Source organism: Spermophilus citellus (genome assembly GCF_964194105.1).
Source record: "Spermophilus citellus genome assembly, chromosome: 13".
Classification (NCBI taxonomy): domain Eukaryota; kingdom Metazoa; phylum Chordata; class Mammalia; order Rodentia; family Sciuridae; genus Spermophilus; species Spermophilus citellus.
In genome coordinates this window covers 71,246,235-71,265,752 of record NC_138193.1, presented here as the reverse complement: position 1 = coordinate 71,265,752, position 19,518 = coordinate 71,246,235, and the positions used below count along the sequence as shown (strand labels likewise).

At 41.2% G+C, this 19,518-nt stretch overlaps 1 protein-coding gene across 2 annotated transcripts in view; it reads left to right on the top strand.

Annotated features, from left to right (window-relative positions):
* SPTBN1 (spectrin beta, non-erythrocytic 1) overlaps positions 1–19,518 on the top strand; it is a 198,402-nt gene that overhangs the window by 112,434 nt on the left and 66,450 nt on the right. For both annotated transcript variants that reach the window (XM_081265412.1, XM_081265413.1), the window contains exon 3: positions 14,376–14,527. In XM_081265412.1, coding sequence (XP_081121538.1) covers positions 14,376–14,527 — 152 coding nt within the window. The remainder of the gene's footprint in view (positions 1–14,375; positions 14,528–19,518) is intronic.

Genomic DNA, 19,518 nt, shown 5'->3' with positions numbered 1-19,518 from the left:
GCCTTTGCTCTCATACAAGATGTTTGATGGTTTGAGTACTTACCTCACACAGTGCTTGTGAGAATTAAATGAGTCTTAGTGAAGTGCTTCCAGGAGTGCCTGGCCCTGGTTCTCACTCAGTAAACGCACACTATGTGGGGGTGGATGTGAGAGATGACTTAATTCCCCCATCATTTGGGATCATGTACAGAGTGCTTCCCACCTGTATAGCTCAAGCATTGGTAGATCCACCCCCACTGGGCTCTGGTCTTATCCCTGCTGTTGCTTGGGACTCAGAACTCAGCTCTGAAGCTTTGACCCCTTGATTTCACCTCTGGTCAGTATCCCACAGTGCTTTGTATGGCCCTCTCTTTTTGCCATCTGTTCTATGCCATAAATTACCTGTTGATGAAGTTAGTGTCTCATTAAACTGGAAACTACTGTACCTATCTTTAGTTCTCCTTGCTTAATACAACAATTTAAAAACAAAACATTTTAAGAATGGAATTTGATTTTCCTGTAGATGAAATCTGAGGTGGAACATTAGTAAATAAAGGATTAAAATGAGAGTTTTTCTGCTCAATATGCAGGTGAGAAGGTACGTGACCTCTGAGCTTCTCATGTACTTCTTGATGCAAACGTGGTTGGAAACTACTCCTTCAGCATTCTCTAAAGCCTCAGTGAATGTCAGTTATTATTATTACAATGTCCTCAATCCCCTATTAAAAGGAAGTATTAGTATTTGTTTACCTTATTATGCATATGAATGTTGTAAAAGGTTAAATATTGATTTATTATTCTTCAGTAGAAAAATATGAAAATTCAGGGTGGTGTTTCATTTATTTTAGAGTTCTCATTGAAGACAGCAGTTCACATAGGACCTTTCGCGGTCAGAGAGAATTTGTTCTCCAGTGAGTGCCCTTTGTACTCCTTCCCATCAGTCTCAGACCTGATGGGAATCTCAGTTTCTTACATCCAATAAAGATGAATTGTATGTTTCTCCTCAAATGGAAATGCCCTTTAAATTTTTCAAAATTGGGATTGCTTAGTTTAACAGAGGAAAAAAAACCCAACAAACAATACAGCAATACACAAGTGGAAATGCCTCCTTTCTTTGCTTCTACTCCTTTGAGATAATTTTGGTTAATAATTTAGAAAATATCCTTCCATACCTTTTAATGGAGTAACTCACATTAAAATATTTTTGGAATCTCACTAAATATATACACTACTTAAAGGACTCTGCCTTCAGTAGTATAGATGGCCAGAGAGCCAATGTACTGCAGGTTTCTCTTATTCTTTTTAATGCACGCATACTATTCTTTTAGATGGATGGCCATATTTTCATTAGCTAACTTATTAATATATCTTTAGTTCTAGTCTTTTCTGTTTTGCTATTGTTGCTTTTTTTTTTTTTTTTTTTTTTTGAGGGGTGGGATATCAGGGGATTGAACTCAGGGGCACTCAGTCACTGATAAATTCCCAGCCCTATTTTTTTTTTGTATTTTAGAGACAGGATCTCAGGGAGTCATTTAGTGCTTCACTTTTGCTGAGGCTAGCTTTGAACTCAAAATCCTCCTGCCTCAGCCTCCTGAACTGCTGGAATTATAGGCTTACGCCAATGTGCCTGTTGCTATTCGTTTGTGCAATTATTTTAAAGATCAGGAGTGCACATATTTCTAGAAGGTAAATATCTGTAGGTGTGACTGGAAGGTGGAGGAAGTACATGTTCTAAATTTTTATATTGATATTCCAGCAACCACATAAGCGTGTGCTTCTTCTGAGCCTTCTATAAGGGAAAGGACTTATCTTTCAGTTAAGAAATGGAGTTAATTTATTTTCACCTACTTCCCCGTAGTCCTGAAAGTATAGCCTCTGTCTGCACCTCCAGCAGAATGTCTTTGAGCCTCTGGCCTTTCCCACTCAGATGCAAGATTATTATCTTTGTAGAGGCTGTTGAGGAGAAACAGCTAAGGTATTCATTAAACAATAAAATGCCCCTGAAGAACAAATCAGTAGAGTGTCTACCCAGGCAGTAATACTCCTATCCTGACAAAGTTGGTTTACTCTCTCCCACCCCACCCCCAAACTGGCAGAACTATAAACAGCTAGGTTCCCACACCTGTTCGAAGCACCTGACTTTGTAGAGATAAGCTTTGTGTGTGGGGAAGGGGGAAGTGGGGTAAGGAGGCCTGCAGTGGGTATACACTCAAGGACATTGTAAAGATCTGTGTTCTCTTTTGTGGAAGCAAAAAAGTTGAGCAGTGGGTTTATATATCCAAAAGAAAGAAAACATCAGAACCCCCCTTTCATTCAGAACGTGTGTGTGTGTGTGTGTGTGTGTGTGTGTGTGTATGAAAAAAATTAATTTAGGTGTAGAGGACCAATTTTAAGTAAGATGTAGTATGACCCTGGTCATACATTCTGTAAAAGTGGGTTTCTATAAAGGTGGACTTGAAGCTTTGATTAGTGTTTCTAATAATGAAAAATAGGTATTTATTAAAAACAAAAACAAAACAAAATACTAGTATAAATAGTCAACTGTCCTGCCACCCTACTTGTTGACTAAGTTGTCACAGGGGGTTGGATATAAGGTCATTTCTACCTCCAGTTTTTCTGGCCTTTATTAAAACAAGACAGTGTACGTTGTATGTTTATAGGATCTGCCTGCCAAAACTCTGTACTGTTTGTCTTCAAAAGCTTGTGCAACCATTTATAGAATGGGTGAGATTAAGGAAAGCTATAAAAGAAGTTAGGACTCTTTTCAGAATCTGGCACTATATATAATAACTTTCTTTTTCATTTTAAGTTATCTTAATGGCAGATGAGAATGTATATTACTAACCTAGTTCTATGAATTCTCAAGGATTTGGAAATTGCTTCTTAGCTTTTTTTTTTTTTTTTTTTTTTCTTTTTTGAGGTGCTGGATATTGATCCAGGGCCTTGTGAATGCCAGGCAAGCCCTCTACCACTGAGTTACACCCCTAGCCTTGCTCCTTAACTTTGGAAGGAAAGATGTTTTTGGTGCCCTTCCTAGTGTCTTCATACTAGTTACTAAGTAAATGTTTGCTCATTGGCTCACTAATTAACCCAGGATGGAAAAAAAATGACAGAATGCCTTTATGATTGTTAGGTTTTAGCATTTATAACATTTATTATTCTACATGGAATAATTTTTCAGTTAGTGGCTTAGTTGACTGAGTTAAATATGTAGTTGTGGATTGGTTTAGAGCCTATCATTCAGTAAATTACTCTCAATGAAGAACACTCTGTGAGAGATGAAAGATCAGTTTGATGAACTCTAGGATATCACTTGGAAAATAGTGCTAAAATTTCTTAGTTTAGATCAAGGAAGTAAATCACCATTGTATAATTATACATTTTGCTTTTTAGTCTTGTCATAATCATTTGTTATTTTTGAAATCCAGGTATGGTTTGGACACCTCACCCTTCTCCTCCCCAAACACACATGAAGTCTGTGGCTTACTTGCTTAGACAACTGTGATTTTTGGTGTTTGGCATTGAAGTTGAGGCACTCTAAGTTATCAATCTGTTGTTTCAATCCTGATAGTTTCTACGATGGGTCATGATCACCAGCCAAAGGCATTTTGTTGACTAAATTGGATACAGTTCATTAAACAGAAGTCAATTTAATTTTTTTTTCTGTTTATGTCCATTTATTTTAAAATGTAATTCTTCTTCTCACTAAGTGGACTTTTGTTGTAATTCATAGTTGGAAGTGATAACTTTTCGTTGCTGTGTCTTTCTTTATTCCACAATGCTGATCCTCTGCAGAGTAAATTTTCACATGTAACCCTATTTGGAGGACTTCTGTGAAATCTTAGGTTATTTTAAATGAGAGTTTCCATCACTACTTTATTGAGAGAGTGATTATTTTAGTAGATGATATACTACCATGAGAAAGTAGACAACTTTGTGTAATGGCCCTTTATTTTTTTATTTTTTGTTTCCATCTCTCTGGTTTGAAAAAAAAAAAAAAAGTCCCTGGGGCCTTACTCTTTTGGAGTCTGTGAATTACAGTTAACTTTGACATCCTCATTAATTAGAACTGTTGGAACTGCTAAGGCAGCTGCTATGTCTGGTGCAGTTATCTCAGTGGCAGCCTCAGCCTATCTGGGAATCTGCAGAAATGTTGAAGTAGAGCAAAATCCTCTTGTATCTGATGTGTCTGTGTCCTTAAGTCTGATGTGTGTGTGTCCTTAGTATGTGAAAGAAAGTTTTGTTTTTCCTCCCTGCACTGTTGACCCTAATTATTTTGACTTTAGGAATTCTGGAGACCTGGAGAAGGATGAAAATCATAAGCGGGAGTCAGGGTACCTGCTCTGGTTTTTAGAACAACCACATGGTTCACAGAATGGTATGGCTACCTCCCCCACCTTAGTACATTGCATGAAAAGGAAACATAGTAAATTTAAAATGTCTCTTATTACCAAAGCTCCTACAATAAAAGCCAGTCTATCATTAGCCCTGAAAAATGAAGTACAGTCATGCTCTGCATAACATTTATGTCAGCTCTAGACTGCATACACGATGGTAGCTATACTATATAATAGCCTAGTTGTACAGTGGATGCATACCGTCAGGGCTTGTCTAAAAGTACATTCTGTGGTGTTCACACGATGACACAGTTGCCCAAGGACATATTTCTTAGAACATAATCCTTAGTATTAAGCCATGCATGACTATAGAGGATTTTAACCAGTGAATTTGTGTGCCCCATGATAGACTGGTTTAGTGTAACATTTACTGCCTCATTAGTAGTTGCTTAGAAAAATGCTACACAGACATCCCACTCCATGTGTTACCATGAAACAACTTTTACGGGGTTTTATATTTAGTGTACCTAATATGGTTGTTGCCCTTAACAAATCTCTTTCCTTAGCTAGGATGGTGGCACAAACCTGTAATTCCAACTACTTTGGAAGGCTGAGGCAGGAAGATCGGGAGTTCAGAGCCAGCCTGGGCAACATAGCAAGATCACAGCTAAATAAATAAATAAAAATTTATTCACAGGAAAAGGGAAAAAAAAAGAATTAATAAAAATAATTCCTTTCTGATTACTTTGTAGTATTCTATATTATAACATTCTATTATATAAGTTTAATAATTACAGTTACAGTTATGGTTTAGTTGCAACTTTTTTCTAACTTTAAGGATATTACAAGTTACCTCCAATTTGCTGTCTTCCAGGGAGGATTGGGGGAGGAAAGGTTATAGTGAATGCAGTGTCCATCAAAGTAAGAACCCAGCAGAGTAGCCTGCAGCATGTGCAGAGCAGTGGGAAGTTGAGAAATTCAGTCCTAAGTCCAGGACCCTTCCTTGTCCTCAGAATGTGAAAGTGCAGCCTTGAGTACTATAGGTGGCGTAGCACATTATTCATCCTGTTAATGTCATGGTAACCAGATGAGGTTCTGGGGAGAGAAAGGGGTCCTATGTTTACCCGCTGCCTGGCTGGACCTCTGGGCAAAGTCCTAGAAACATAACTTTAAAAAAGTCATGCTATGCTAGATACAGTGACACATGCTTGAAATTCCAGTGGCTCAGGAGACTGAAGGAGGAGGATCACAAGTTCAAGGCCAGCCTGGGCAATTTAATGAGGCTGTCTCTCAAAAAATAAAAAGTGCTGGGGATGTAGCTAGGTAGTGAAGTGCCCCTGGTTTCAATCCCCAGTACCAAAAAAAGCATGCTGCTACTGAACACCAGTCTGGCAACATGCTTACCAGAGGAGGTTAAATCAGTACCTGGTATGGTACCTTTTTTTTCACAGTGAGCACTCAGTGCACATTTGCTAAGCTGAATTTTTTGGGGGGGGTTATTGAGGATTGAACCCAGGGGTGCTAATCACTGAGCTACATCCTCAGCCCTTTTTAATATTTTATTTAGAGACAGGGCCTTGCTGAGTTGCTAAGTGCCTTGCTAAGTTGCTGAGGCTGGCTTTGAACTCACAATCCTCCTGCCTCAGCCTTCCGAGCTGCTGTGCCACCATGCCCGGCTCTAAGCTGATTTTTATTTGAAAGTGGAGTCTGACAAATGGGCTGTGCTACTAGTGATACTGTGAAAATGTTTTAAACCACAAAATGACAAACTTTTTTTCTGTAAAGGGCCAGAGGGTAGCTAAGTTAGGCTTTGCAGGCTATATAGTCTCAAAATTTATTAGAAGACATCCTAGCTCTCAGATTATATAAAACTAGGCTATAGGCTGAAGTTTGCAGGCTCCTTTTTAAAATTTATCTTTTAAATCATAAGAAACTGTCCTGAGATGAATGGTTATGATTTTTCCTTGTTTGGGGGAGGTAATATCTTATTTTCCTCAGGCAGGGTTGGGTGTTGGGGCTGATGGGGCTTTGATATTCTTAGAGTTCAGATAGATGTGGATTCTAATGCTGGATGTATCTTTGCTAGCAGAATACCCTCAAGTGAGTCACCAAAATTTTTCTGTGTCTCGTTTCTTTAAAAATTTTTTTAATAAACAAGGTAAAGCTAGTAAAGATCCAGACACAGCATCCATCAGTGCATAGGAGCAGACATGGGCTCATTTCATCCATTGTCCAGATTCTCCCTGGCTGCAATTTCAAGCTGCTTCCTCCCGCCCTGTTCAACAGAGATGGACAATAACAGATTAGCAGGCTCATCACATGGCTACCTGTATGTAGAAGCAGTTTTGAAGTGTGCCACTCATTTTTAGTGAACAGTGTCAAATTTTTTTTTAAATGGGTTTCATGGATAAAACACACATAAACATCTGTCTAGGGCTGGGGTTATGGCTCAGTGGCAGAGTGCTTGCCTCACACATGTGAGACACTGGGTTCAATCCTCAGGACCACATAAAAATAAACAAAATAAAGATATTGGGTCCATGCATAGCTAAAAAAATATTTTTAAAAAATCTGTCTAAATGCATGTGCACCAAATAGCAATTCTCTGTGGGGTTCCACTTCTGTGTCTAGAAGGCCTTTACTTTCTCCTCCTGGTTTTCACATTTTACATGACTGTTAATCCACACTGGTTCTTACTCTAGCTCTTAAGTTGTTTTCAGAGGAATCCTCACCAAACCTCAGCCCCTTCCATAGCCTTCCTATCTTATGGATTATGACTTTAAGGGCTCACCTTCAAGTATGGCTGACAGGGAGGCAGGACCCCAGGTGTCCTCTCATGTTTCCCTTGCCGTGCCTCAGTTTCCACCTTGGCAGAATTGGAGTAATGTTGCTCAACACACAAACTATAAGCTATAAGCAAGGGCTGTTCAGCTGCTGCAAATGATAGGTGCAGAGCTATATGGAATTTGTAGTTCTGTAGTCTGCACAACAGACTGTAAATATTAGGAGAGAATTGCTATTTGGGGCACATGCATTTAGACAGATGTTTACGTGTGTTTTATTCATGAAGGCTGTTAAACTGTTAGGAAAAATATTTTAACTCAAGTTCTATTTATATACAAATTAGGAAACATGAATTAAGGGCTCCTAGACTAATCCGTCACAGGGAGGCCTTCAGTCCAAAGATTAGTTTCCTTCCTCTTGCTGCCTCAAGATAATAGTTTGATTCTCTATTATCAATACAGCCAGTTGCCTGTTTCCTGTTTCCTGCTCCTTGTGTTTTGCATGCTTCTCCAGGGAAATGGCTTATTTATTTTTTCACGCTAAGGCACATATGAGGACTCCACCCCACTGTGTATTCACTGTATTCTTTTGTTTTGAATTAGGATTCCTTTTTTTTTTCTTTTTAACAACTCATGAATTGAGCTTTAATGGATAAATTACTAAAATTGATATAAATTAAGTCTTGTGACAATTCAGTTGTTTATTTTGTCATGTTAAAGTAACGTTGTAGTTATACCCTTGTGTATTTTGCAACTTTACTGTGTAATTATGTGGTGGCAGTTGCCCCCAAATGAAACAAAATTTGTCAAACTCTTTAATCTGAAATACAGTACCACAAACTCGCATTTTCATCATATTACAGTCATTTAGAAACAATAACATAAAAAATTCAGTTTTCAAATGTTATTGATTTGTGCAATGTTGACATTTAAGTGCTCAGGGTCTTCTGTTTATATGATTGGGACATTCTACAGCAGCACCCCCACCACCATCACCCTTAATTCCTGGAGGAACACTAACAGTAGCATATTGAGAACCTCCTGTCTGGGCACTGGAGGTTTGCTGATAGGTTCAACAGATAGCTATTTGTTGTGTGTCCACTCCCTTCTTGGTGTATGTTAAGGCTCTAAACAACTGTAGAATTGAGCACCTGTCTCGAGGTAGCTGCAGGCTAATGGAGGAGCTAGGACACTGGATACCTAATAAAAAGATGAGAGACCATATCCCATTGAATGGTGATTGCCAGGCCTGCTGGGAGAGCAAATCTTGGCCTGGATATTAAAGAAAGTGAGAGAAGAGAAAGGGCCTTCCAGGTTAGAAGAATGGTGTAAGTAAAGGTGAAGGAAAAAAATGTGCATACTCAGAGTTTAAAGCATGAGCAAGACCCTGTTGGGTGGGAATACCCAGATGGTGTGTCAGGAAGTGTCCCAGATGAAGCTGGTGCCTTAGGAGAGAATGCTCAAGACCTTCCGGATGCCAGGCTTGGAGGTTTAGATAATCTCTTGAAGGCTGAGGATCATGGGAGTTTTAGTGCAGTAGTGCAGCTTTGAAAAGCTGCTGTTTAGGGAGGATGACTATGACAGTGATGTTTTAGAGGAGTTAGAGTGGGGAGAGAGGCTCATGGCAGGGGACCTCAGTAATTAATGGTGGTGGGACCTAAAACCATCTTAATTGTTGAGCACTTTTTTCCAAACACTCCAAAAATTTGTTGTCAAAGTCATTCTCTTTGCAGTTGATCCTATGCTTCTCTGCAATATCTTCATGTTATCTCTTAACTTTTTGTTTTGTTTTCCTAGTTAGACTTTTAGTTCACTGAGTTCAAGAGATCTTATCTTAGAATAGAGTTCTGCGTATAGTATGTACTTTGTAATGTTGAGGTTTATTTTAATACAATTTCCGATTAGTCAGCTTTAAATAGCCATATTCCCAGTCATGGGAATGTTTGTAAGATGATTGCTTTTATATCTCCCTTGATTTCTTCTCAGCTTCCATTCTTATAATTCCTTTGCTGTTTTAACCCAAGCCTACACCTAACTTCATCTGTGCAAAAGCAAAACTTGCACATGATTGCCATCTCTTACTTAGAACAGGGATTTTCTTAGCACAGTTAAAGAGGAACTTGATATAATATATTCTTGTGTTATACTTACAGGTTTAGACTACTTGCAAAGTGAAAGACTTGAGTTACATATAAATTCAGTCTTGGAGAGAATAATGCATTAGAGTCAACTGACATTACTCTCTGTTTCTCCCTCACTTTTTTCCCAGGATGCTTCATGTCTTTAGGCCTTTCTTTGTCCCTGGCTCTGGTTTCTTTGATAGCCAGAACTGTGGCTTGTGGTGAACATGCTTGTGTTTAGCACTCTTTGCGCAGGGTATTGCAGGAAGATGCTGCCCAATAGTTTCCATAGCACAATACCTATCCATTCATCAAAGCTCTTGCTGTGTTCTGTAACTTGATTCATGCTAACATAGTGTTCATTTTTTCAGGGGTAACACATTCTTCAAAATAAATAAATATTGAAGCATTACAACTTTCCAATATCAATAATGGTCGTTCCCTAAAAAGAAAAGTAGTAGATGATATGCTTCTAGAGAGGATGATTATAATAAACAGGATATCCACAGCATTTTGGCCTAACCATAAATCAACTATGCTTCTCTGTTCTAAATATCCCCCCTTTTAAAGATACTTTCTGAAAATTTCAAGTTTTCTTTTTTTTTTTTTTTTTATTTTCCCATTCCCCTCACAACCTCTTATATATAATTTTGTATAGCAGTGAGGGTCTCCCTTCATTTCCATGCAATTTCCCTTTTCTCTCCCTTTCCCTCCCATCTCATGTCTCTGTTTAATGTTAATCTTTTCTTCCTGCTCTTCCTCCCTGCTCTGTTCATAGTTGCTCTCATTATATCAAAGAAGACATTTGGTGTTTGTTTTTTAGGGATTGGCTAGCTTCACTAAGCATAATCTGCTCTAGTTTTCTTTTATCAGAAACTAGATAACAAAGAACAGCGAATCTTGGCACTTTGAAGAGAAGGTATAGCTGCACATCCCTTTATGTGACTGAAGAATGGAAAAGATAGAGCAATACCCAAGAGTACCCCAGCATGTGGCAGCCCTACCAATGCAGTCTGGTGGTACTCATTCAGCCTCTGGCTTTGCTGGAGATAACTGATGGGTTTCACTTCCCTGACAGTTGATATATGAGGTCCTAGTGAGCTTTGAGGAAGTATAAATTGCTTTCCTGATGCACAACAGTGTTATTGCAGGTGTACCTGAAAAATTGTTTTCTGGAAAGAGTACCAATACTGTAATGTCACTTACACTTCTCTCTCCTTCAGGGATCAGAAACTGATGTAAATGTTGTCATTCATTTGAGGATGGGTTTCCTGATCTGCCTCTTGGTAGTCCTCATTGACCAGTAGTTGGCTAGTTTATCTCTGGGTTTGTGGATTTAACTACAACCTGACTGGGTCTTATAATACTGGGAATTACTTCTGGTTGCTAGGTTCTCAGATCTGCAGGGACATGTTGGTAGAATTTATGTTTCTGGGAAGTTTATTTTCAGAGCAGCATCAGGATCCTCCTTTCTAACTTCACCCTTCTTGGCCATGTGGAGTGCCTCACTATGTTCCTCCCACTGAGGGGAGAGACAGGCATGAGTTGACTTGATAATAGCCCCTGAAAAGAATTGAAATGGCATAGAGGATAGGAATGCCTACCATCACACTGTCCCAGACCAGAGCTGCCCAATTCTCCCAGCCATGCTCCTGCTTCTCTGCTTTTTGGAATGAGTGAATCTGAAAGCAGAGAATGTCCTGCTGCCATGGCGGATATGTAAACCATCAGTGTCAAAAAGCTTATAATGTGGGCAAACAGAATGATGAATGAATAACACCCTGACTCTGGCATCTTGGGAGTGCATCTGAGACACTATGAATACCCACTCCAATTGGTGCAAGCCCAGTGTTCTGTGTAAGATATTATCAGTACCCTGGCCTCTCCCTACTAGATGCCTGTAGCTCCTATCCCCTTCCCCAGTCGTGATCATCAAAAATGTCTGTAGCCATTGCCAGATGTCCCAGTGGAGAAGACGGTGAGGTGCTGAAATTGCCCCCATAGAGAATCTCTGGTCTAAGCAATCAGATCCGCATGAGCTTGTAAGGACTCCTTTCCACATCACCACAGCTGCTTCATGCTCATAGGATTGGAAGTTGGGCCTCTTCCCTGCGCTGCTTCCTCTACTGTCTCATACAGCTCGGGAAGGCAACAGCAGCTTGAGCTTGGAAATCCTCCTCTGGGTTGCCTCACATTGCATATGCCAAGGCCCTTCTGTTTCTCTGCAGCTTCTGGCCTACCTCCGCCAGCCTTGCTGGATGTGGGAGGTTGATATTGTGCCTTCCTAAGAAGGGTGGAAGGACCCTGGGAGCCTCATCCTCAACTGGGCCACAGGATAGATTTTCCCTTCTCTTTCCCTCCTCCTGCTTTAGAAGTGTTTGTCATTCACCAAGCCTTCTGTGAGAGGGCAGCTAGCTGGCCAGGCTTTGTGTGTCTCTGCTGACTGTTTCCTGCCTCTGGTGTGTCATAAGGGTGTTGATCTGGTCCTGTTCCTGGGCAGAATCTTCATGCCTTTTCCAGTGCGGTGGTGTGAACCCGAGGAGCCGAGACCCTGTGGTTTTTCTAGCATTCTCTTGCATCTTAACCTGCGAGGCGAAGGAAGGGAAGGACAGGAATGCAGTGCTAGCTCTGTTTCTTTCATGTTCTTAGTTTCTTTTCCTCATCGTCTTTCCTCTCTTCTTCCTAGAGTTTCTGGGTCCTCCTTGCACAGATCCTGGTCTGTTTAGTTTCAGCTCAGTCTCTGCTCCTACCCTTGACCCCTCTGTTTGCTTCTTCATGGGGGCAGGGTTGGGGTTGGGTGATATGGGGCTGAGTGCTGAGGGAGTGTGTTTACTGGAGTCTGAAGCAAATCCTTGGAATTCTCTTATAAAAGAACCTGAAAAAAGCCAGGAATGCTACTTTAATGTGAGATTCACTCAAAGGAGTGACAGTTGGCTGAGGAACACATTTTGTGCTTGTTTATTTAGAAATGCTGTAATCCAAACGGGGTTTCATTTGATCTTGCTCCTTTGATAGGCTGGGTGCGGCAGTGACTTTGAGCCCCAAACCCTTCATTAACAGCCTCAGATACCCATCAAGGGTTTTATTAAAGACATTTTCCAACCTAGTGTAGTAAACAATGGATATTACAATTAAAATAAGAAATTAGTTGGCCCTAAATGCATCTGAATGGGGAGTTACTTGCCTCCTGGGTGGAGACCATCTGTGAAATGTCCCTAGCAAAGGCTTAGGAAATCTTTGTTTTCATTCTACTCTGGACCTGTTCTTTCAAAGCAACCAATCTAAAGCCCCCAAAAATGCAGCTCCCCATGTCACTGAGGTGGTAAAGTTACCATCTCTCATGATTGTTCAGTTAATAATGAACATGCCTTCTCATGAACAGTTCTGTCATGCTGCAACTGGGGCAGCTCCTTTCCTGGGCTGCAGTGAGCCCCTTCTGCCCTTTTCTCACTCTCCCCATTTTGCCTATCTTGATCCTTTGTTTCTGGTTGGCCTTTGTCTCTGGGGAAAGGCCCCCTTTCCATCTAGAGGGACTGAACCTTTAGGGGAGAAGCTGGAACAATAAAGGCTGTGGCCTGCTGTCTTGGCAGGTGCCCCACTCGCTTCCTCTGGCTTGCCTGCTAGGTTGACATTAGTAAGTGTTCATCCACTGTTGTCTCTGCCTCACTGCCTTTCTCGGGTGGTGTTGCTGGAGCCCTCAGCAAAGCTTTCAGGCAGACCTTAGATACCAGACTATTTGCTGACCCTGTGACCAGCCTGGCAACCCAGTACCCTCAGGCCCCTGGGCATATGCCCATCTAGTGAGAGTAGCTTTTTAGTTGTCACCCAATAATTTTGAAATGCATAGGAATTGTTGAGTTTTCCATTCCTTTTGTAGAGTCATGTGTAAACATCTCTGTGTTTGGGTTCGCCCTAGGAGGAAAGCAGGATTTGGATTCAGGTGGAATTAGAAATAATAGCTACTCTAGTGGCAGGAAAGTAGAATAGTTCTGTAGCAAACAGTCAGGGAGGATGAATGGGTAAGTCTAAGAACACCCTCTGTGGATGTCTGTTGAAGTTCTTCAGCTGCCTCACTTAGAAAATTCTACAGAGGCAAGGAGTTTGGAAACCTATTTGTATGGGTTGTAAAGGTTCAGTTCTGGGCTTAAGTGTCTATAGTTTTTTTTTGTTTAATTTTGTTGTTTTGTTTTTCAGTACTAGGGATTGAACTCAGGGGCACTCGACCGCTGAGCCATGTCCTCAGCCCTATTTTGTATTTTATTTAGAGACAGGGTCCCACTGAGTTGCTTAGTGCCTCAATTTTGCTGAGGCTGGCTTTGAACCCACAATCCTCCTGCCTCAGCCTCCCAAGCCACTGGGATTATAGGCATGTGCTGTTTTATGATTCAAACTGAAGAAAACTGGCATCACCAATACTTGAAAAAGTTAATGTTATTCCTTTCCTAGATAACTTGAATACATAATTACGATACTTTTCAATAGATTGTTGAAGTTGGAAGTTGGAACCCACTAGTTTGTAGAAGAGGACACTGGAGCCACCAAGATCTCACTGCTCCTTTCTTGAGGCCCTGGGCTCAATCTCTGTTCTCCTCATGCTTGGCTGGATCTCTTTGTACTCCTTTCTTGTTGCCTGCCCCTTTCTCTCTTGTCCACAGAGCATGTGACTGAACCTGTGAAAGAAAGAACCATTGCCAATCAAGGTCATGTTGCCTAAGCCTTTGTACACAAGGAAGCAGTTTTTTGCTGTTCCTGAGCTTCTATCCCACATTCTTTCACATGTTATGTGTTTCCCTATACTTACTGGGGGAATAGTAGCTTAACACTGTCACTAGAAATTCTACTAGTCAAATATTACAGTATGGGCAGAACTTCAAATACACCCCCCACACACCCTTCATCATCTACTACATCCCGATGCCTTTTGAGCAGGGATGGGAGGAAAGGAAGTAAAAGATATTCTGCTGACAACATGCCTAGAGGCTCACGTGTTCAAGGATTGTTCAGTTTTTGTATTCCCAGAGCGATGACTGCAGTTAAGACAGAGGTTCTGTTGGAGTTTGGTTTGGTTGACACTGCTTTGGCTGGGCTTTGTGGCCCTGCTGGCATGTACCTGCTGGTGCTGGTGCTGTGGTTGATGGTGAGCTGTCTTCTTGCAGATGAGCGTGAAGCCGTGCAAAAGAAGACCTTCACCAAGTGGGTCAACTCTCACCTTGCCCGAGTGTCCTGCCGGATCACAGACCTGTACACTGACCTTCGAGATGGACGGATGCTCATCAAGTTGCTGGAGGTCCTCTCTGGAGAGAGACTGGTAAGTGGAAATGGTAGTGTCTTGCACCATAGATAGGAAAATATTATTGAAAACTCAAGTGTGGGCTTGTCTACTGTTGAATTCTATAATTAATGATATTTTTGTGAAGGAGAATTTTGTGTGTGAGGCAAATGCTTTGGGGAAAGCCCCAGTTTCACATTCTGAGTCTGGGTGACATTCCTGAACTACAATAAAGCAGCCTCATTCTGGTAATTTTTGTGAGTTGCTACCTTTGGTCAGAAAGATCCTGGCTGGTGTCCCTGTTAAACAAGGCACAGTGCTGGAAATTGAAGAGCCAGACTTGGATGTTGGCTTGAGGATGAATCTGCATCCTACATGAGATCATGGAATAATTTCTAAATTTGTATCTTATTGATTCTCTGGAAAATGTGAGCTTTCATTTCAAGGTGGCAAGAATTGAATTCAGTGGCTTCTGATGTTTGTTTTCTTCCCTGTACCCTTTTTATTCTGGGGGTAGAGGGAAAGCTGGTATTTTGTCTCTTTGGGAACAGAGTATCTGATGAATTCACCCTCCATTTAGGGCAGGGAAGTTACCAGCCTGCAGTAAAAACTGTCCCCATTCTGTTTCCCAGAGTGGCTGCAGCCCTTGCTGATGTGACTTTTATTTATACACCTTAAACCAGGGAAACTTAATCCAGTCTCTGTGACTGACCCGACAGGTTTTGTCTTGCCTTAGTTTGAAAATAGATGCCATATTTTATACCAGAGCACATATAGTTCCATAGGTAGTGGTGCCGCTGAGCCAAGACCTGACGCCCAGGGATAGGGCCCCACATCTGCACTGACATCACCAGGAAAATATGATGCTGGTGGTTGGCAGGGCTGCCAGAAAACCTTATTTTTAACTTGATCTCCACCCCATAACTTGACATCTATAGCAGGTCTTTCTGTAGACAGACCTGTGCACCTCTGACCACAGGCAAGGGGCCATGATTGTACCTTGCCCTATTATTAGCCCACTGACAGAATTGTGTTTGAGCTGGAGTAAAAATGGAGCCAACGTTTTCTCTCACTGCCTCTCTGTTCAAAAACAGGGACTTTACAAGATAGTGAAGTCCCATCTCATCTAAACTGAGTTCTGTCCCTGCTGTTTGTTATCTGAACATGTAAATGCTACTGCCTCAATTTCTGTGAGACTATAGGTCAAACTAGACAAGTAAAGAAACCCCCACTCAAAACCATGATGGTTACAAAAGAAGGTGGTTTGTGATGTGGGCGTCGGGCCCGCAGGGGGAGGGCAGACAGGCCAGTCATTTATTGCATTTTGATTTGTTTTCTTGAAGTGAAACTTGTTTGAGAGCCTAGGCTAAAATTACCATGATTTGTGGCTTACAAAAACACAATTTTTTTAACCAGACTTTTTTCCCCGCCTCTCAACTTTTTTTTTCTTTTATTTTTGCCTGTTAATGTTTAACCTAACAAAACTGTTTACTCATTTTTATTTTTTAAAATATTTTATTTTTTTAGTTGTAGTTGGACACAATACCTTTATTTTATTTATTTATTTTTATGTGGTGCTGAGGATCGAACCCAGGGTCTTGCACGCGTGAGGCGAGCGCTCTGCCACTGAGTCACAACCCCAACCCTTATTATTATTCTTTTTTTAATGTTTTAAAAGTAGCTAAAAACTTTTTAAAGAGCTGGGGTTGTGGCTCCATGGTAGAGTGCTTGCCTTGTGTGCATGGGATACTGGGTTTGACCTTCAGCTCCACATAAATAAATGTAAAATAAGGGTATTGTGCCTATCTACAACTAAAAAATTAAAAAACAAAACAACTCACTAAGATTACATGGATAGGAATCAGTTTGGTTGTTTATTTTTGTTGCCAATATGTTCACATCTTCTAGGTAAGGAGTAAATTGTTCACTTTTGAAGGCCTGTAATTTTTTTTTTACCAAGAAGATTGTGTCCTTGATAAAGTCCATAAAATAAACGGGATCGGGCCCATTGCCTTATATCCTGAACAGAGCAACAAAAATATTAGTAGGAAGGGAAAAACCAACCAGTGAACCATAATTTTTAGTTATGTGTGAATACCTTGTACTCCTCTTCTTTTGCCATTAGAAATAAATTTGTAGACAGAGACCTAGGAGACTAGGGATCATGACTTGGAGATAGTCACCATTTCTACCCTCTTAGGCAGTCAGTGTCAGAATTTTTAGCAGTGACATAGCACTTTGTAAAATTCTCAGTGCCTTAATTCATTTCTTATACTTAATCCACTTCTTATCCTCATAGCTAACCAGGACTATAGGTTGAGCAGTTATTCATATTCCAAAAGTAAGGATACCATAGAGTGAAATAATACTCTTCTTCATTTGGACTGGAGATTTTCAGACTCTTTGGCCTCAGGGTATTTAGTTTTTGGAACTTTCTGGAACAGACACAAACCGGACTCTGCCATTGGCTGTTGAGGCCAGTAGGCCTCAAATTAGGGACCCTCCCAGCAGGGAAGAGAACTCCCTGAGGGCTGCCCAAGGGATTCTTGCATATTCAGATTCCAAAACTATTGAGGTGGTTAGAGCTTCCAGGCCTAGATAAGTTAATGAACACAGCTAATGGTGTTGGTGTCATCAGATCATTCCATCAGAATTTGGGTTTCTGCACCAGGGATCCCTGGTCACGTGAATATTTGCACTCCATCTGGAGCCCTATCTCAGCTAGTGTTCTGTTCCCAGCACTGACCACCAGTTTGGAAGTAGATACAGATAAATGTTTTGAGAAACTAACGGATTATCCAAATTTACTTTATCAATAGATTCTTAAAATCCTTTATAAAGGAGGAAATAGAAGTGCATGTATGGGTGTGCATGCATGTTTCTGAGTGAACTTGAAAGAAATGTTAGATGAATGATCCAGCAAATTTCACCCTAACTCCACCCTGGATTTTGGCCCAATAGAATTTGAGTTAAATTTAGCAAGTTTTAAGTAGGCATTTGTGTTATTAAGGAACTTGATTCTGATCCACTGTGGAACAGAAATTCCCATCTTCATCCCTGGCCTGGGCAGGCTGTGTGTCCAGAGTGTGTTCTCATGCCCTGTGTGCTGACATACCCTGTCTCAGGTATGTCAGCACATGGGGCAATGAGAACACCATAGGACTGAGCTGTTGGTGACTGGGATCAAATTGACAAGAAAAAAAAATTACTTTCCAGCATCTTACTCTGAAATCACTGTGGAGTATGACTCTGCATAAAGGTCCCACTTCAGAATTCTCTGAAAATATAGAGCCACCCTTTACTTCAACATCACATTGACACATAAAAGTATGAGCACAGAACCTGTGCTGGTCACTCTGTTATTGGATCTTGATCTCAGGGTCAGGAAAGAACAGGATTTGAGGGATGAAGGTTCATCCACAGCAGAACTGGTATTGGGAACAAGTGGGGCCCCTGGCATAATATCCTCAGGCTTGCACTCAAAGGTCATAAAGTTAACCTGTGCCTGCACCTTCCCTTCCTGGGCCTTCATAACCAAGAATGATTCTAGGTAAGAGGGCCAGTTTTCTTCCTTGTTCCTGTCACACAGAACTCTTCCCTCAATCCCTGCTGTTGCCAATCAACAGATGCCTTGTTTTTTGCTGGTCTGTTGTTTCCTGATAGTCTGTCTTAATCCTTTCATCAGTCTCTTTAAGAATTGAAAGCCTTTTTTTTTTTTTTTTTTTGGTATTAGGGATTGAACTCAGGGGCATTTGACTACTGAACCACATCCCAGCCCTGTTTTGCATTTTATTTAGAGAAGGTCTCACTGAGTTACTGAGTTACTTAGTGCTTTGCTTTTGCTGAGGCTGGCTTTGACCCCATGAACCTGCATCATAGTCCCAAGCCACTGGGATTATATGCCTGGCAGTTTCTTGGGTGGGGGCGGGGGTGTTGTTGTTTGTTTTGTTTTGTTGGCAACCATTAATTCTAAAACAGGCTGAGCTAGCTAGGTGGAGAAGATAGATTTACCATGAGATTTGTTAAGCCTTAAATCCTATATTGAACCACTCTGAGCAAGTTTTTTCATAAAGTCCTGTTTATAGGTCACAACAGCATGTATTATTTGTTGAAACAGGATTTTGTGGACTGCCCATAGAACCTGTTTAAATATCATTGAGAAATGGGAGAATTTACTTTTATTCCAAAAACATCAGCCATGGAAGAACTTATTCGCCCAATACATTGGGGTCTAATTGTACAAATTGGGGTCTAATTATACAAATATGAAATAATAGAGAATTCTGTATGCTGGAGTAGCAAATGAATGATCTCAAAGCCCTAGGGTTTAGAAGGGGAAAGGAGCCTCTGAGTAAAGATACCAAGAAACCTTAGTAGGGATGGTGGGGCTCAGCTGGCCCAGGAGAGGTTCAGGTATAGATAGCCAGAGGCCATAGCATCTTCAGGATGCAGGTGAGGGGTGCTGCAGGTGGGCGAGCTTCTTGGCTAAACTGGAGTTCCTTTTCTGAAAGGAGTGGTGATGATAACTCTACCACGCGGCCTGCGCAGTGGTTTCATTAATGAGGTTCTGGCATTAAGTTAGTTAGAAGAGATCAAAATAAAACACACAGACAGTACCTTATTTTACATTGCTAGGTCCGAGACGGCTCGCCTCCCTGTTTCCCTGCCTCCAGCCGCCCAGCAGGGCAGCGAGGATTACTCTGGGCTAGCAGGAGAGAGAGAGAGAGAGAGCGAACACGCCGGGGATCAGCCTTTTATTTGGGGGGACAAGAGATTCAGGGGAGAATTCCATCCAATGAAGGTTGAGGGGGGGGCTGCACTCCAAGGTCAGGGTCAGTGATTGGTTCTCCAGGGTCAGTGGTTACGCACACCCCCACACGGATGGGCTCTCTCATCAGGAAAGGGTCGGGATAACTCCGACACAGCCAGAGTGCCTCAGGCCCTTAACGGGAGTCACCCAATCACGTGTCAGAATGGCTCCCCACAGATAACATCATCACATCATCAGTATGTGTAATTTTTAGGATTTA